This window comes from Chelon labrosus, assembly GCF_963514085.1.
Source record: "Chelon labrosus genome assembly, chromosome: 9".
In the NCBI taxonomy this organism is placed as follows: Eukaryota; Metazoa; Chordata; class Actinopteri; order Mugiliformes; family Mugilidae; genus Chelon; species Chelon labrosus.
Window position 1 is genome coordinate 10,266,035 of NC_140359.1, and position 13,579 is coordinate 10,279,613.

Here is a 13,579-nt window from a genome sequence, read left to right on the forward strand (position 1 = left end):
CACTGCTGCACCCTCAACCCTCGCTTCGCAAATTCACTTCTTGTTAAACTGTTAATATTGTGAAATCCAGTTGCGTGAACTACTGTCATATCAAACGCACAGTAAACAACGAATCACATTAAAAAGAAATCACTTAAAATAGTTATATTGTGAACGATAATCGAATTACCATTAGATATACTTAGATTTAAAATAGAAATTAAATAAATATTTCTGAATTAAACTTCATATTTGTTTTTCTGGCTTCACTTTCTAAATTCATCCTGCGTGCGCGGGTTAGTTCGATTCCATTTACTGAAACAATGCACACGGGCGGGGTTTGTGTATTATCGGCTTTTAGAAAATAGCCTTTTATACTTTTCATTGAGAATTAAGAGCGGAATAAATCAAGTAACCGCATGGTCTCCGCGGAAAGGAAGAAGACCCGTGTCGCTGACGGTTCAGGTTAATTTCATGGTGGAGCCTCACAGCTCTCTGATGCTTGCTGAACGCCGCCCGCGCTGCGCCATTTTGAAAGTGTAATGCTGGAAGAGGCAGAGGCGAGGGAAATCTCAAAGTAGAGTGCAAAGTCTACAATCCGCTGTCGATGCTTGTAGGTTACTTTCTGTGGCTGAAAACTACTTCCTGCAGTCTACATCAGCGGGGCCGAAGATTTTCGAGGAAGGTGTTCGGAGTTATTAGCAGCACTCCCGGCTTCATTCCTCCACTCCTCCTCGGTCAGAACCTCCCAGCCGACCCGGGTCAGCACTGTTCCGTCCAGGGCCCGAAGCCCACAACAGACACCCCTAACTGCGCCTCTCACCATGGCAGGTAAAAGCAGAGACTGTCAGAGAACAGTGGGTTCAGTTATTATTTAGCAGCTATCTATTTAGCAGAGATGATGGGCTTCTGTTATGATTAACCAGCGCATGCTAACTAGCTAGCTAGGCTATTTCCAGGATGCCAGTTTGAGTCGCTGACAGTGTGGGAGTGGGCGTTTTGCTCAGTAAACAGGCTTAAAGTATTTCCAATCCCAGTGAATTCGCTAAACCAGGTACAATGCGCGGTAAGTGGGAAGTAAGGAGCGGCCTGCTTCTCAAATTACTCCTGCGAGCTAAGTTAGCTTCACGGCTAACGCGTGTGAAGTTGTCTGTGATGGTGTCAAAAGTTGGGATTGTGTTTTGTGCAGGGCCCGGTGGTGGGAGCAGTGATGTGCAGTGGTGCTTCTCCCAAGTCAAAGGAGCCATAGATGACGATATCGCTGAAGGTAAGTCCGTGTGGTGAACATTTAGCTAGCCTGCAGTGTCTTATTGACATCCTCCCTGTGACTGCTTGCTTTGAGGTTTGCTTTACTGCTGCTGCTACACTTTTAGACTCAGTTGCCAGTTCAGCAGGTACACTGGTGAGTGCATGTAACAGGCCTGCACTCTTAGCTTCATGACTATATGAAAACATACATTTACAACAGCAGAGTGTTCACACTTGAATTATGATACAGACAAAATAAGATGCACCTCAGTTGATACACTGTAGGAGAATACAGGGAGAGAGGGCAGCATTAGAGTGAGGAGACAGAAGAAAATACAACAATCTGTGTACACTTACTTGCCAGTTCATAAGTTACACTAGTATAAACAAATAGTCCCGTACTAAATCTTAGCTCCCTTATTCATCATTCGTTTAAAATAACTGAGAGAGCTTTGGATTCAACTATGTTTTAATTTTAGAGACAGTGGGTTGTAGTATTTGTGTTGCACCACTAAATTGTGTCAACCCTAGTTTAGTCACTTGGCCAGGCTGAATAGAAACACATTGATCACTTTGACTTTGGTATGAGAATGTATTTGTTTTCTCTCGTGTACCTAACAAACTTGAAGGAGAGTATTCGTTTGTTTGCAGTGGTGTGGCACGTACATGTTTACAGACCATTGCGTCTTCTATTTTTGGAATAATTACATAAGAATTTAAACACTGACTACCTTTACAATTCACCTGTGTGTTATTTGACTGCTTAAAAGTGAAATTCATATCAGAATGGAGCAGTCACAGGTTTTACCAGGAGCACTTCATAAACGAGTAGGAAGCTGAAGAAGCAGCACTCTCACTTGATTGAGCAATTAGCTTGATTGGGTTCGACTGCACAGGGTGCACTAAGTCAACGCTAAGCTCCATCTAGTCACTCAGATGGTCTTCTGAAACGTCTCAGTATGTTAAATACCTTTGGTTTAAGTGAGAAAATGTATCTTTCTTTTTTGTGATTTTGGTGAACTAACCGTTGCAGTGGTGTAAGTAACATGTAAATCAGCTTTACCGGCAAAGTATATACACATACAAGGAAGGTGCTCGAGGGCAGGAACACTGTAACCCCTAAGTCCAAGCTCCTAAATAATGCAAATAAAAGAAGAAAAAAAAAAATCAGTACTAAAAACATGTTTACAGTACATAGTGAACATATTTGTGTGCAGAGCGTTACACGTCTGTTTATAGTAAGCTTTGCCTGAGAACAAGTATAAATGAGAACCTCTCCTTGTGTCAATACATGACAGTGTATAGGCTGCAAACTCGTCATTACAATAGTTGTTTTATTTGACTCCTGTAAAAAAAAAAAAAATATATATATATATATATTCTACTTCTGTCTGTCTACTTGTGTTTTATATGGTAATTTGTGTGGAGTCAGGTCGTATCAGGCACTTTGGATTGTGTTAACAACACCATTGTCTGTACTGAGCATTGCACTTGCTCAGAATAGTGCCAGTCTGTAAACGGGGATTGATTGCTGTGAATGCTTGTCTTTGAAAAGTGCTGAATCGCTCCAGATAGTTATTTTAGTGTGTTCAGAGGACGTTTATTTCCACGAGGACACCGTACTGTGTATATGTGCAGTACATTTGCGTCACTGCTGTGTTGTGTTTTCAACATGGTTGACATGGTTTTCACCCCTCACCGATGGAAGAAAAAAAGTCTTTGGGAGGAAACTAATTATTCAAACAGAACACTGTGCAAAATATTTTCACATCAACCACAAATTTATGCAACAAGATCCCTTTTTTAAATTGACAAAAGTAATTTAATGATCCTTATTTCTGTACTTTGTTTGCAGCTGATATCATATCTACTGTTGAATTCAACCACTCTGGGGAACTACTTGCCACTGGGGATAAAGGGGGTCGTGTTGTCATCTTTCAGCAGGAGCCAGAGGTACGTTTCAGTGGCTACAGGTTTACGGGTTTACGACTTAACTGTTTACATGGACTCGAAATAAAATTAGAGATAGAGAATATATGCCTTTACACGCCCCAAAACATGAATCATAATCACTTTTTAGACATGTTCAGAGTTGTTCTGCTCACGTAGAACCTATGAGAAATATAATGAACTTTGTTTTATTGACAATGAAATGAATTAATTCAATAAAAGATGACCAAGGTGGGTCCATGTTTTCAGCAACACTGACCTCATCATTTATAGGTTTGTTCATATTCTCAAACTGATGCCTAACAACTCGTTGTTAACCCACCTTCATCCGTTTCTGTCCCTCCCAGAGACTCGTCACGTCATCTGATGATTACTCCACAAGGAGCAATATTGTCTTTTAGAACGGATTGTCAAACGTTTAGACTGCTCCTCTAAATGTGATGGAAAATTAGTTCTGATCAGGTCAGATCGAGCAAGTCGTTCCATTTGAACTAGTTACATGAGGGACTATAATGGTGTAATACAAGAGTCCATGTAAACACTGCAAGTGATGCATGTGACTAAATGTGTACGAAACAATACATGTTTTACATAAATACATAACTCCATTAATTTTAATATCTGTCGTGTTAATAGTAAAACTGATTTGAGGTCTTTTGTTGTTTAGAGTAAGAATCAGCCACAGTGCAGAGGAGAGTACAATGTTTACAGCACCTTCCAGAGCCACGAGCCAGAGTTTGACTACCTGAAGAGTCTTGAGATCGAGGAAAAGATCAACAAGATTCGATGGTTGCCTCAGAAGAATGCAGCACAGTTCCTTTTGTCAACAAATGGTTTGTAAACCACTCTTTGATCTAAGATCATTAAACTTTCTCCGTGCACACACCATTGGGCATTAAAGAATTTTGCACAGTTGAGTTATTGAGTATGACTTTTTCATGATCTCTGTTTTTTGTCACTGGCAGACAAAACCATAAAGCTGTGGAAAATTAGTGAGCGAGACAAGAGACCAGAGGGCTACAATTTGAAGGAAGAAGATGGGCGATACAGAGATCCCAATACTGTCACAGCACTACGGGTGGGTAAAATTTGATTGTCTGTCTCAGCGATGTTCAGCAAGTGTCACTGAAACATACACCGATCACTCTTAACATTATAACCACTGGTTAACTGAACAACACCGATTATCTCGTTTTCATGGCACCTGTCAGTGGGTGGGATATATTGGTCATACGGGTCATGAGTGGCCAAGGCTCATTAATGGACGCACGGAACAAAGACTGGCCTGTGTAGTCTGATCCAACAGATGAGCTACTGAAGCTAATTTCTGAAAAAGTTTATGTTGGTTCTGACAGTGTATCACAGTTTCTTTTGTATAAGGCTGCATAGATGCAGACTTTTTAGGGTAACCATGCTGATCTTTGTCCACTATTGAAAGCACCTACAATGGGCATGTGAACATCCAAACTAGACCACAGGGCTATAGAGGAAGATGGCCTGATCTAGTAATATGTAATCATTAAAATATGTAAAATGTATACTTGGATACAACAGCATTTGCAATTATTCATCACAAATGTACTTTAAAAAAATAAATAAAGAAAAATACTAACATAAACCCTCTATAAAATGCAGAATGCATCACAGAAAATCCCATTTGCAGACAGACCAAGGCCGTAATAAGTATCAGAAATATTTCACAAAAAGTTTAAATGAATTAAAATAAAAAATGAATGAATTAAAGTTTTGTATTGTCCCTTGGTGTGATCACTAAGAGACTGGATGACAGGTCAGATAAAGCAATGTGTATAATATACAGATCATATATAATCTATACATTATTGTTGACGAAATTTCATTGTGCCATACATCTCATTGTACTGAATATAAAAAATAATCTGTCCTTTAAAGTCTGAGTGCATACTGCATGGTTGAAGTACACGCTGTTTTTAATGAAGTACGTAAGATTAAGATGAAGGTTGTTGAACTTTTGCAAGCTTATGTTTCTTCTTTGTCAGGTTCATCGGCGTTTAGTGCATCTAGATGCGCTAGATATGTTGGTGCCCTAGAATATATTAAAATGAATTCTTGCAGTGCCTCTATTAACGTTTTTAATTACACCTGTCCGTGGTAAATTTAAATGCTCAGAAGCCGGTCTATTCAGCTTCAGTTAGCACTTGATATTTTTCTCTCTGGTCGTGTGCATCCTCCAGTTCGGGGAACAGATCTATATTTATTGAACGGTTTTCTAAATATAAACTTGTCTGCACATTGAGGCTGAACTCTTCTTCCTTTGCCTGAAGTTAACTGTATCTAGAAAATGGATAAATATAAAATATTGCGGGATTTATCCAGTAGCTTTAACAACAGTTATACAACAGTTGGGACATTGTTTCTGTGAGAAATGGTGACTAACAAAACAGAGATCTCTCACAGAATCTATTTCCTGTATAATATATTGTCTTTAACCCCACTCTTCTCTTCAGGTACCGGTGTTCAGGCCCATGGACTTGATGGTGGAAGCCAGTCCTAGAAGAGTGTTTGCGAATGCTCACACCTACCATATCAATTCCATCTCAGTCAACAGTGATTGTGAGACCTATCTGTCTGCAGATGACCTGCGCATAAACCTCTGGCATCTGGAGATCACTGATCGCAGCTTTAGTATCCTTTGTTTAATTCCTTGCAGCCACCTTCTTGACATCAAGTCAGCATTATCAACAGATCTCACATGGGATAGGCAACCTTTCTGGGCCTTTTGAGTTTCTAATCAGGACCATGTTGTTCACATTCATTCACTGTATGTGTAATTTGTAATAATTTATATAGCCACTAGGTGTCCTCAAAGCAAAGGATTTTTAACTTATACACTCAATGGCTCTAACATTATCATAAGTGTGTATATTTGACCCCAGGGAAGTTTTAGTTTGAAGAAATGTGAGATATTCTGTGTTAACTTTCTTTTGAGAAAGCCATTCCAATGCCTGCAGTCCAGTTGACTTTAGAGCACCTGTAGTAACTCGTCTGTTCGACCTTAACCTCACTCCTTCAGATATTGTTGACATTAAACCAGCCAACATGGAGGAGCTGACAGAGGTTATCACAGCAGCCGAGTTCCACCCCAACCAGTGCAACACTTTCGTCTACAGCAGCAGCAAGGGCACCATCCGCTTGTGTGACATGAGGGCATCAGCACTGTGTGACAAGCACGCCAAAAGTAAGTCTAGTCTCACCAATGTTGCGTGTCTGTGTCTCTTGAAGGATTGATAATGAAACCAGAATAAGTTTGGTATTTTGAGAAGCTGTGCCACACCTAGGTGACAGTTGGTTGTTTTCTAGTGTCAGGCCATCTATGAGTGTCTGTGGCCCTTTTTTCCCCCTGTTCTGTCCTGCTCTGTTGTCATTAGTCAGACCTCCGTCACTAGTTTTTCAGCCAATTCAGCATTTTTAATCGGAGGCAGAATGAGTTGGTGAGAGAGATCTCTCTGATTAGCCATTCAGCTTAGAGAACCAAATACACAAATACTATCACGACATGATGTAGACCAACTTATCAGTATATTTTAGGAGAAGCCAGCTTTGTAGGATAATGTGCTGCTCTTCCTAACTTACTAGCCTCCCAGCTAATAGTAGTTCTTCAGCTTTCCCCTTTTGATTGACAAATACCTTTTAGAATGAGCCAGCTGGTCACTGGCCGTAGTCTTTGCAGTTTGCTCAAATCCAATTTGTTTTGCCCAGAAAGAGGCCACGTGAGGTGATGTCACAGTTGGCATTCATTGCCAGTACAGTAGACATGTGTATATTTTAACTTTCCAACCCACTGTAACATCTCATTAACCTACACCTACCCAAATTATTGAAAATGAAAAGGTTGTTATCTGTAATTTAATTTTCATCCAGCATATATGCGTTATTATATAACCCAGGTTATTGGTAATGTTTTGACACCAGAACAGTGAAAACTAATTTGAGCAATACCAAGGACTTGACTGTTTAATTACAGGTATAGAAGTGTATTCATTAGAGGTTAAACTAAGTGGTACACGTAACTGCTTTAAATTGTCTTTATTGATATATAAAAATCGTTGCCTACCTCTTCCATTGTTGACACTCACTTTACCCTAATGACATGCAACTTTTTCTTTTTTAAGTGTTCGAAGAGCCAGATGATCCAAACAATCGGTCATTCTTTTCTGAAATCATCTCATCCATCTCTGACGTGAAGTTCAGCCACAGTGGACGCTACATGATGACTCGCGACTACCTGTCTGTCAAAATTTGGGATCTCAACATGGAGGCCCGACCAGTCGAGACATATCAGGTCTGTAACTGTCGTCATGGTAACACAAAACTAAAGGTGTTTTGGTTCCTCCTTCTGTTTTGTTCCAGCTGTAAAACATGATGTCATTCTGTCTCTCCACCAGAGGGAAGTGTTATTGTCGATTATGACTCTCTTGCCTCTTTGTTTTTTTTTTTAACAGGTGCATGAATATCTCAGAAGTAAGTTGTGTTCACTTTATGAGAATGACTGCATCTTTGACAAGTTTGAATGCTGCTGGAATGGGAATGACAGGTGAGAACCATTTTTTATTATTTTTTATTTATTTATTTTTATTATTAAATGTCCAGTCAGCATAAATGTTTACCCCAGGAGAACTGTTGTAATCATTTTAGTGATGTAATTCTGCATTTGTGGAAATCGTCATCCCGGACATGCAAACATTTTGAACCCTCACAAACATTTTGGGCAGCAGACCAATTATTTGACATCAGAAACACGGGCCTTATCACTTATAGTGGTTATCTGCTCAGTGCAGAGCATAAGGCTGTGAATGATTTCCTTTGGGTGGCAGAAGGATATTCTGTCTATGTGTCTGATAGTGGTTCGTAACAGAGAACAACATCCTCATGGCTACTTTTAGCTAGGCTTATTAGTGCTGGGACTGACTCACACCTCGTCTCTCTTCAGCGTTGTGATGACGGGTTCCTACAACAACTTCTTCAGGATGTTTGACAGAGGCTACCGTCAGGACGTGACCCTTGAGGCCTCGCGGGAAAACAGCAAGTTGCGATCAGTCCTGAAACCTCGCAAAGTAAGCACAGGTGGGAAGCGCAAAAAGGATGAGATCAGTGTAGATAGTCTGGACTTTAACAAGAAGATCCTCCACACTGCCTGGCATCCTCTGGACAACATCATAGCTGTGGCCACCACCAACAATCTGTACATATTCCAGGAAAAGCTGAACTAAAGTTTGTTGAACCACTCAGATCCCAGTTTTTGCTCGAGCCCCATTGCTCTGATATACAACTATGAACAGCTGTCTTGTTTTTTGTTTTTTTGGTCTAAATCCCTAAATCTTGATATGATCTGCCCCTGGTGTATGTGACAATACTGACTGTTTTAACAGAAAACAGTGGCATCAACATAGTACCTAGAAGCAGGCCATCACAAGCATATTTCTGGTGTTATTTCAGATATAAACACACAGGGTTTTTAGATCTGAGTCCAGACTTTGGGATTTAGTGTCATGGGTTTCCTGTATTTGGAACACTCCTTTTAACAAAGCTACCATTTGCAGCTCCACTTCATCCCAAACCAAAGGGAAAATGTGTTGTTCACACATCTTCCGCTAGTTTGTTTCATTATTCTTCTGTGCCATTGGGACTTGATTAATTTGTATGTCATAGCTACCAGTTGTTAAGTTCTTGTAGCTACTATGTTTGAGTAGGCAGTTCTTTCTCATGTTTTTATGTCTTTTTGTCACCAAGTTCCTTTTCGTACTGACCTGAAACACTGCTAAACACTGAGACACTCCATATTTGACCAGTATTTGTCAAGTTGCCAAGTTCACTCACCACTTCTTTCCTAATATACAGCTTGATTATGCTGTTAAAGGACTAATCTAGTGTTTTATCGTGTTTTAGCTCATTCTCTAAAAATAGCGTATATCTTAACATTACTACTAACATTTCTTCACAGTATATAATTATTTATTAGATCAAATTTTTAACTTCAAAGCAGCTACTGGTTTACATTCATTTTTCTACAGTAAGAAAGTCAGCTTATATGAAATGAGCTTGACATGTATTATGTAATGGTGAATCAGTCAGTAATTGTTGCGTGGTAACACATTACATGGCAGGAAAACTAGCATCTGACAATAAATATAAGTTACCTAAAATCCGCCTTATTAATTGATCAGTGTGTAGGATTTAGGGGTTTAATTTAGTCATATTTTCATTATAGTGTAGTTATCTTTAACTTCAATAAGTGTTTTTGTTAGCTTGAAATGAGCCCTTAATATCCACAGAGGGAACCAAGTAGCCCTAACACTAAACTCTAGAGGTGAGGGAGGGCTGTTCAGTTGATTGCAGTTCCCAACCTTTCCACCAGATGGCACTACATCCTACACACTGATCCTTTAATGTAATAAATAATAAAATATTTTTAACAAAACCTATGTTTCTTCATGGTGATCAAGTCTGGACTAGGGTGATTTTCAATTAAATACTTTCAGCCTAGCTGAAGCCCAAAATCTGAGCACCCTAATTTGTAAACGATAACTAAAATATATTCCTTATCACAAGCAAGTTGTAAGCTGACTTTCATAGTGTATTGAAATGACTACATGTAGGAAAACCGTCAGCAGTAATGCATATGTAATTTCTAGTTTATGTCCAAAAGCATAAAAAAAAATGCCATTGTAGTCCTTTAACATGGACACAAGACTGGCGTGTGCACACATTTGTCAGGTATTGTGGTTTGGGAAGTTAAATGGTGGCCAATCATGCCAAAGTAACCAGTCCTATACACTCTGAAGTTTTATTCATTTGAAGCTGTCTTGCAGACAAGGTGCCCCTGCTCAGACTGGTCACTCTTGCACAGGTGTGGACAACCATATAAAGCTCAGGACAAAAGCTTATATTCATAGAAGGGCATAATGGCGTGATGTGGTATGTGGCACCAAGACTGAGTGCTGCTGCCGGCTACCCCACAAAGTTGTTGTGTTGTTGCGGATTGATTGATCGCTTTACACTCTGGATTTAGTTTCTGTTTGTAGATGTTTCTTTTTTTATATGATGTTTTGTACTGTACCTGATTGGAGAAAAAAAAAAGAATAATCACTATAGCTGATTTATTTTTGTATAAATTAAGGCAATAGGATTACAGTCTGATCACTGTAGTGTCTTTAGCTGTCTGTCTCAGACTGGCTGTAGATGGAAGTGTGCTTGAAGGTCAGGTAACCTTTTTGTCATAAGACTCTGGGACATTTTGTTCATCTAGGCAGGTATTTTTTGTTTAAAAGCTAGACATTTTCTGTGACATCCAGGCGAGAAAAGTGGGATGTCCAAAGAAAAGTATTTTCAGGTGTCAGTACCTCTGTAGTGATAAGCACTATAACTGTATTTTTTTTTCTGAATTTGGCAGACTGTAACTGTTGTTTATGTAGAACTTGTTTAGATGCTTCAAGTTGGAGTTGGATTCTGAGTTGATTTGGATCTTAACGTTCTGTTTATGTGCCATGGTGTTGTTTAATGAATCATTTCGCTTGCTGTGAAAGAATAGGTCCTGGTGGGTCTATGTGCATTGGAAAGGCATTTTAATCAACATATATTGCCGAAACCGTTGAATCAAGTTCTCCAAGGCTAGTCAAGACCATTGACTAGGAAGGAACAGATTTGATTATAGAAATGTCTTTACTTTCCTGTGACGCATGTGTAGCTATCCTATACAGATTTGATTATTTAAAAACGGGAATTTATTAAGCTCTTGGTTGGCAGATGGTTGTTTATATGGAGAAAATCTTCCATGGAGATGAACGTTTTTATACAGCAGGCATTTTGGCTTGGCAAAGCAGGGAAAGCGCAGGTGTCCCTAATAATAACTGAATTCAATTTAGAGGAACTAGTTCCTAGGTCCAGTTGCTACCTTCACATGGAACTCATGAGCTTGTAGCTACAACATGGAACGCTGTTTCCACAAAATGCTCAGCATCACATGGTAACATCAGCTGTAAGTTGTGGGAAAACTGCTGCTAGGCAACTACTGCTGTCTTGAAGCCACTGTGGCTAACAGTTTAGTAAGCTAATAACTGGGTAACTTAATGTAGGAAATGCAAAACCATATTGAAAGGATGACCCTGTTGGGGATATCAAAGTTCTCTTCAGACATATTATGAGAGCCAGAGTGGCCATTTATATGGACACTGTAAACCATTCAAAGGCAGCAGTTATTGTGAATCCCGGCTCATTGTCACAACTTATTGGGAAACTTGATGGAACTTAGCTGTCTTTAATGAAGTTTCTTTCACTTGCTTTTTTTTTCTTCTATGAAAAGTTAATTTCTGCCATGAAGAAGATGTTGAGCTTGCTATAGCACAGTTTTTCGCCTTGTTAAAATTTTGTTTTATCCATTCAGTCAGGGCACAAAGCTTCTTTGTCTTCTCAATCAAATGCATCACTGCTACTATAGAGAATGGATTTCCAATCACTAGGATGCCGCCAATATAACTAGTCGCCTCAATACGGTGGCATTGAACTACTGTCAAGTGTCACTCTCTCAGGGCTCTTGGTCTTCTATTAATGAGATACTTTGCAACCATTTGAAAATCAACTGCTCTTTATTTTCTAATGCAAGACAGTGTGGGGGGTCATTCATGTTAATTGTCTAACGTCATATATGTATAAACCTGTATAATGTGGCACCTTTGTCCCATTCCATGGTCATGGATCCAGTCAGTTAGCCCCCAGTCTACAAGAAGAGATGTCCATTCAAAATAAGATCAGTGATTAACCTTGTCCCATCATTCATCTAAAGGAAGTGTTTACTTACTGTTAAATACTAATACATTAGCATTGACTTTTTGGAAGAAAAAAAAATAATCTGGAGGTAACATTGGCTTTTTAAAAAAAAAACAGCAGTGTGATCATTGCAGAATAACAGTCATTAAAAAAAAAAAAAAAAAGCATCTAATGAATTCTTTTTTTTCTCTTTCCCCTCATATCATCTTCATCCAATAGCTATTATTCAAGGCTATGGTGTAAACCACAAAGATGAACCCTATTGCCTTTCTTATAGCATTAAGAAGAAATAAGATAATCAAGTATGTTCCTCTGGCATGCCAGAAAGGAGACTGCTCAGGGGAATTTACCGCTGCTCTGTGATCAAAACCTTGTACCTTCAAGAATGCAGATTTTCTGATCTAAAACTTTCTTATTTACAGGCAGATTAAATTAGTTTTGTTCTTTCACGTTTCTGTAATTGCTTTTGACCATGACCATGGGGTCAACTAGGCCTACATATAATATAAAGGATCATAAAATCTCAAGGAAACAGTCTAAATTGGAGTTATGAGGTTTTCCCACTTGCAGCAGCATTATATACATGTCTAATGTATCACAGGAGTTAAAAAACAAAATGCACTTTTATTTTTGTGAAGTTCATTTATTTGTATGTTTTTGTTCTTTTTTTCTCAAGGGGCTCTTGAATAAAGATTGTAAGAGTTTTGGTGATCTGTTAGGGGGAAAAACTACAAATGGTTCATTGTACAGCTATGTTTGTCTTTGTCTAATGGAATAAAGTACAGTTTAGATGAAAAGTAATAAAGAATTACAAACCTGAATTCTGCTTTGTGGTTTGTGTGTAAAATGCCTGACTAGAATTATACAGACAGCAGTGAAGTGCATCTAATGAACAAATGACTTTCTAAAATCAATATAACTTACTCTTTAGTGATTGCTGGGGAAAATTGGGTAATTTTACAGTTGCTAACACTAAATAAATAATAAATTTTAATAAAAAGAAAAATGAGATTCAGTTGTGTTTTCATTTTCGAGGCTGTGGTTTGTAGTACTATTGAACTGTATTGTGTTCAGTATGTTTCTATTATTTTGACAGCCCCATTTTAGTCAGTGGGATAGGCTAAATAAAAGACATACTTTTGATTCAATACAATTTAACATCACCACAAACTGCATACTCCAGAATGATCAGACAACTGAATCACCACCTCTCTGATGCTTTTTCAACATAAACTAATCATTGTAACAGTCATGAAGAAGATCTAGTGCAGGACTGTTACAACCCGAATTCCAGAAAAGTTGGGATGTTCTTTAAATTTGAACAAAATGAAAACTAAAAGACTTTTAAATCACATGAGCCAATATTTTATTCACAACAGAACATAAATAACAAATGTTTGAACTGAGAAATATTACAATTTTATGCACAAAATGAGCTCATTTCAAATTTGATGCTTGCTACAGGTCTCAAAATAGTTGGGACAGGGGCGTGTTTACCATGGTGTAGCATCACTTCTTCTTTTCAGAACAGTTTGAAGATGTCTGGGCATCGAAGTTATGACTTTCTGGAGTTTTGGTGTTGGAATTCAGTCCCATTCTT

General features: G+C 38.6%; 1 protein-coding gene across 1 annotated transcript; it reads left to right on the forward strand.

The window, feature by feature from the left end:
- Positions 1–528: 528 nt before the first annotated feature.
- On the forward strand, positions 529–12,800 carry ppp2r2aa (protein phosphatase 2, regulatory subunit B, alpha a). Its single transcript, XM_084552024.1, has 10 exons — positions 529–810; positions 1,169–1,246; positions 3,083–3,180; positions 3,845–4,010; positions 4,143–4,255; positions 5,664–5,841; positions 6,230–6,394; positions 7,329–7,498; positions 7,659–7,750; positions 8,147–12,800. The coding sequence occupies exons 1-10, from the start codon at positions 804–806 to the stop codon at positions 8,424–8,426; spliced, it is 1,347 nt and encodes a 448-aa protein (XP_084408150.1). The 5' UTR covers positions 529–803; the 3' UTR covers positions 8,427–12,800.
- The last annotated feature ends 779 nt before the right edge of the window (positions 12,801–13,579 follow it).

Bases quoted from the DNA above. Each gene is read 5' to 3' on its own strand.
- ppp2r2aa (XM_084552024.1), top strand. The intron at 3,181-3,844 runs GTACGTTTCAGT...TTTGTTGTTTAG, and splicing joins TCTTTCAGCAGGAGCCAGAG to AGTAAGAATCAGCCACAGTG. The intron at 6,395-7,328 runs GTAAGTCTAGTC...TTCTTTTTTAAG, and splicing joins GTGTGACAAGCACGCCAAAA to TGTTCGAAGAGCCAGATGAT.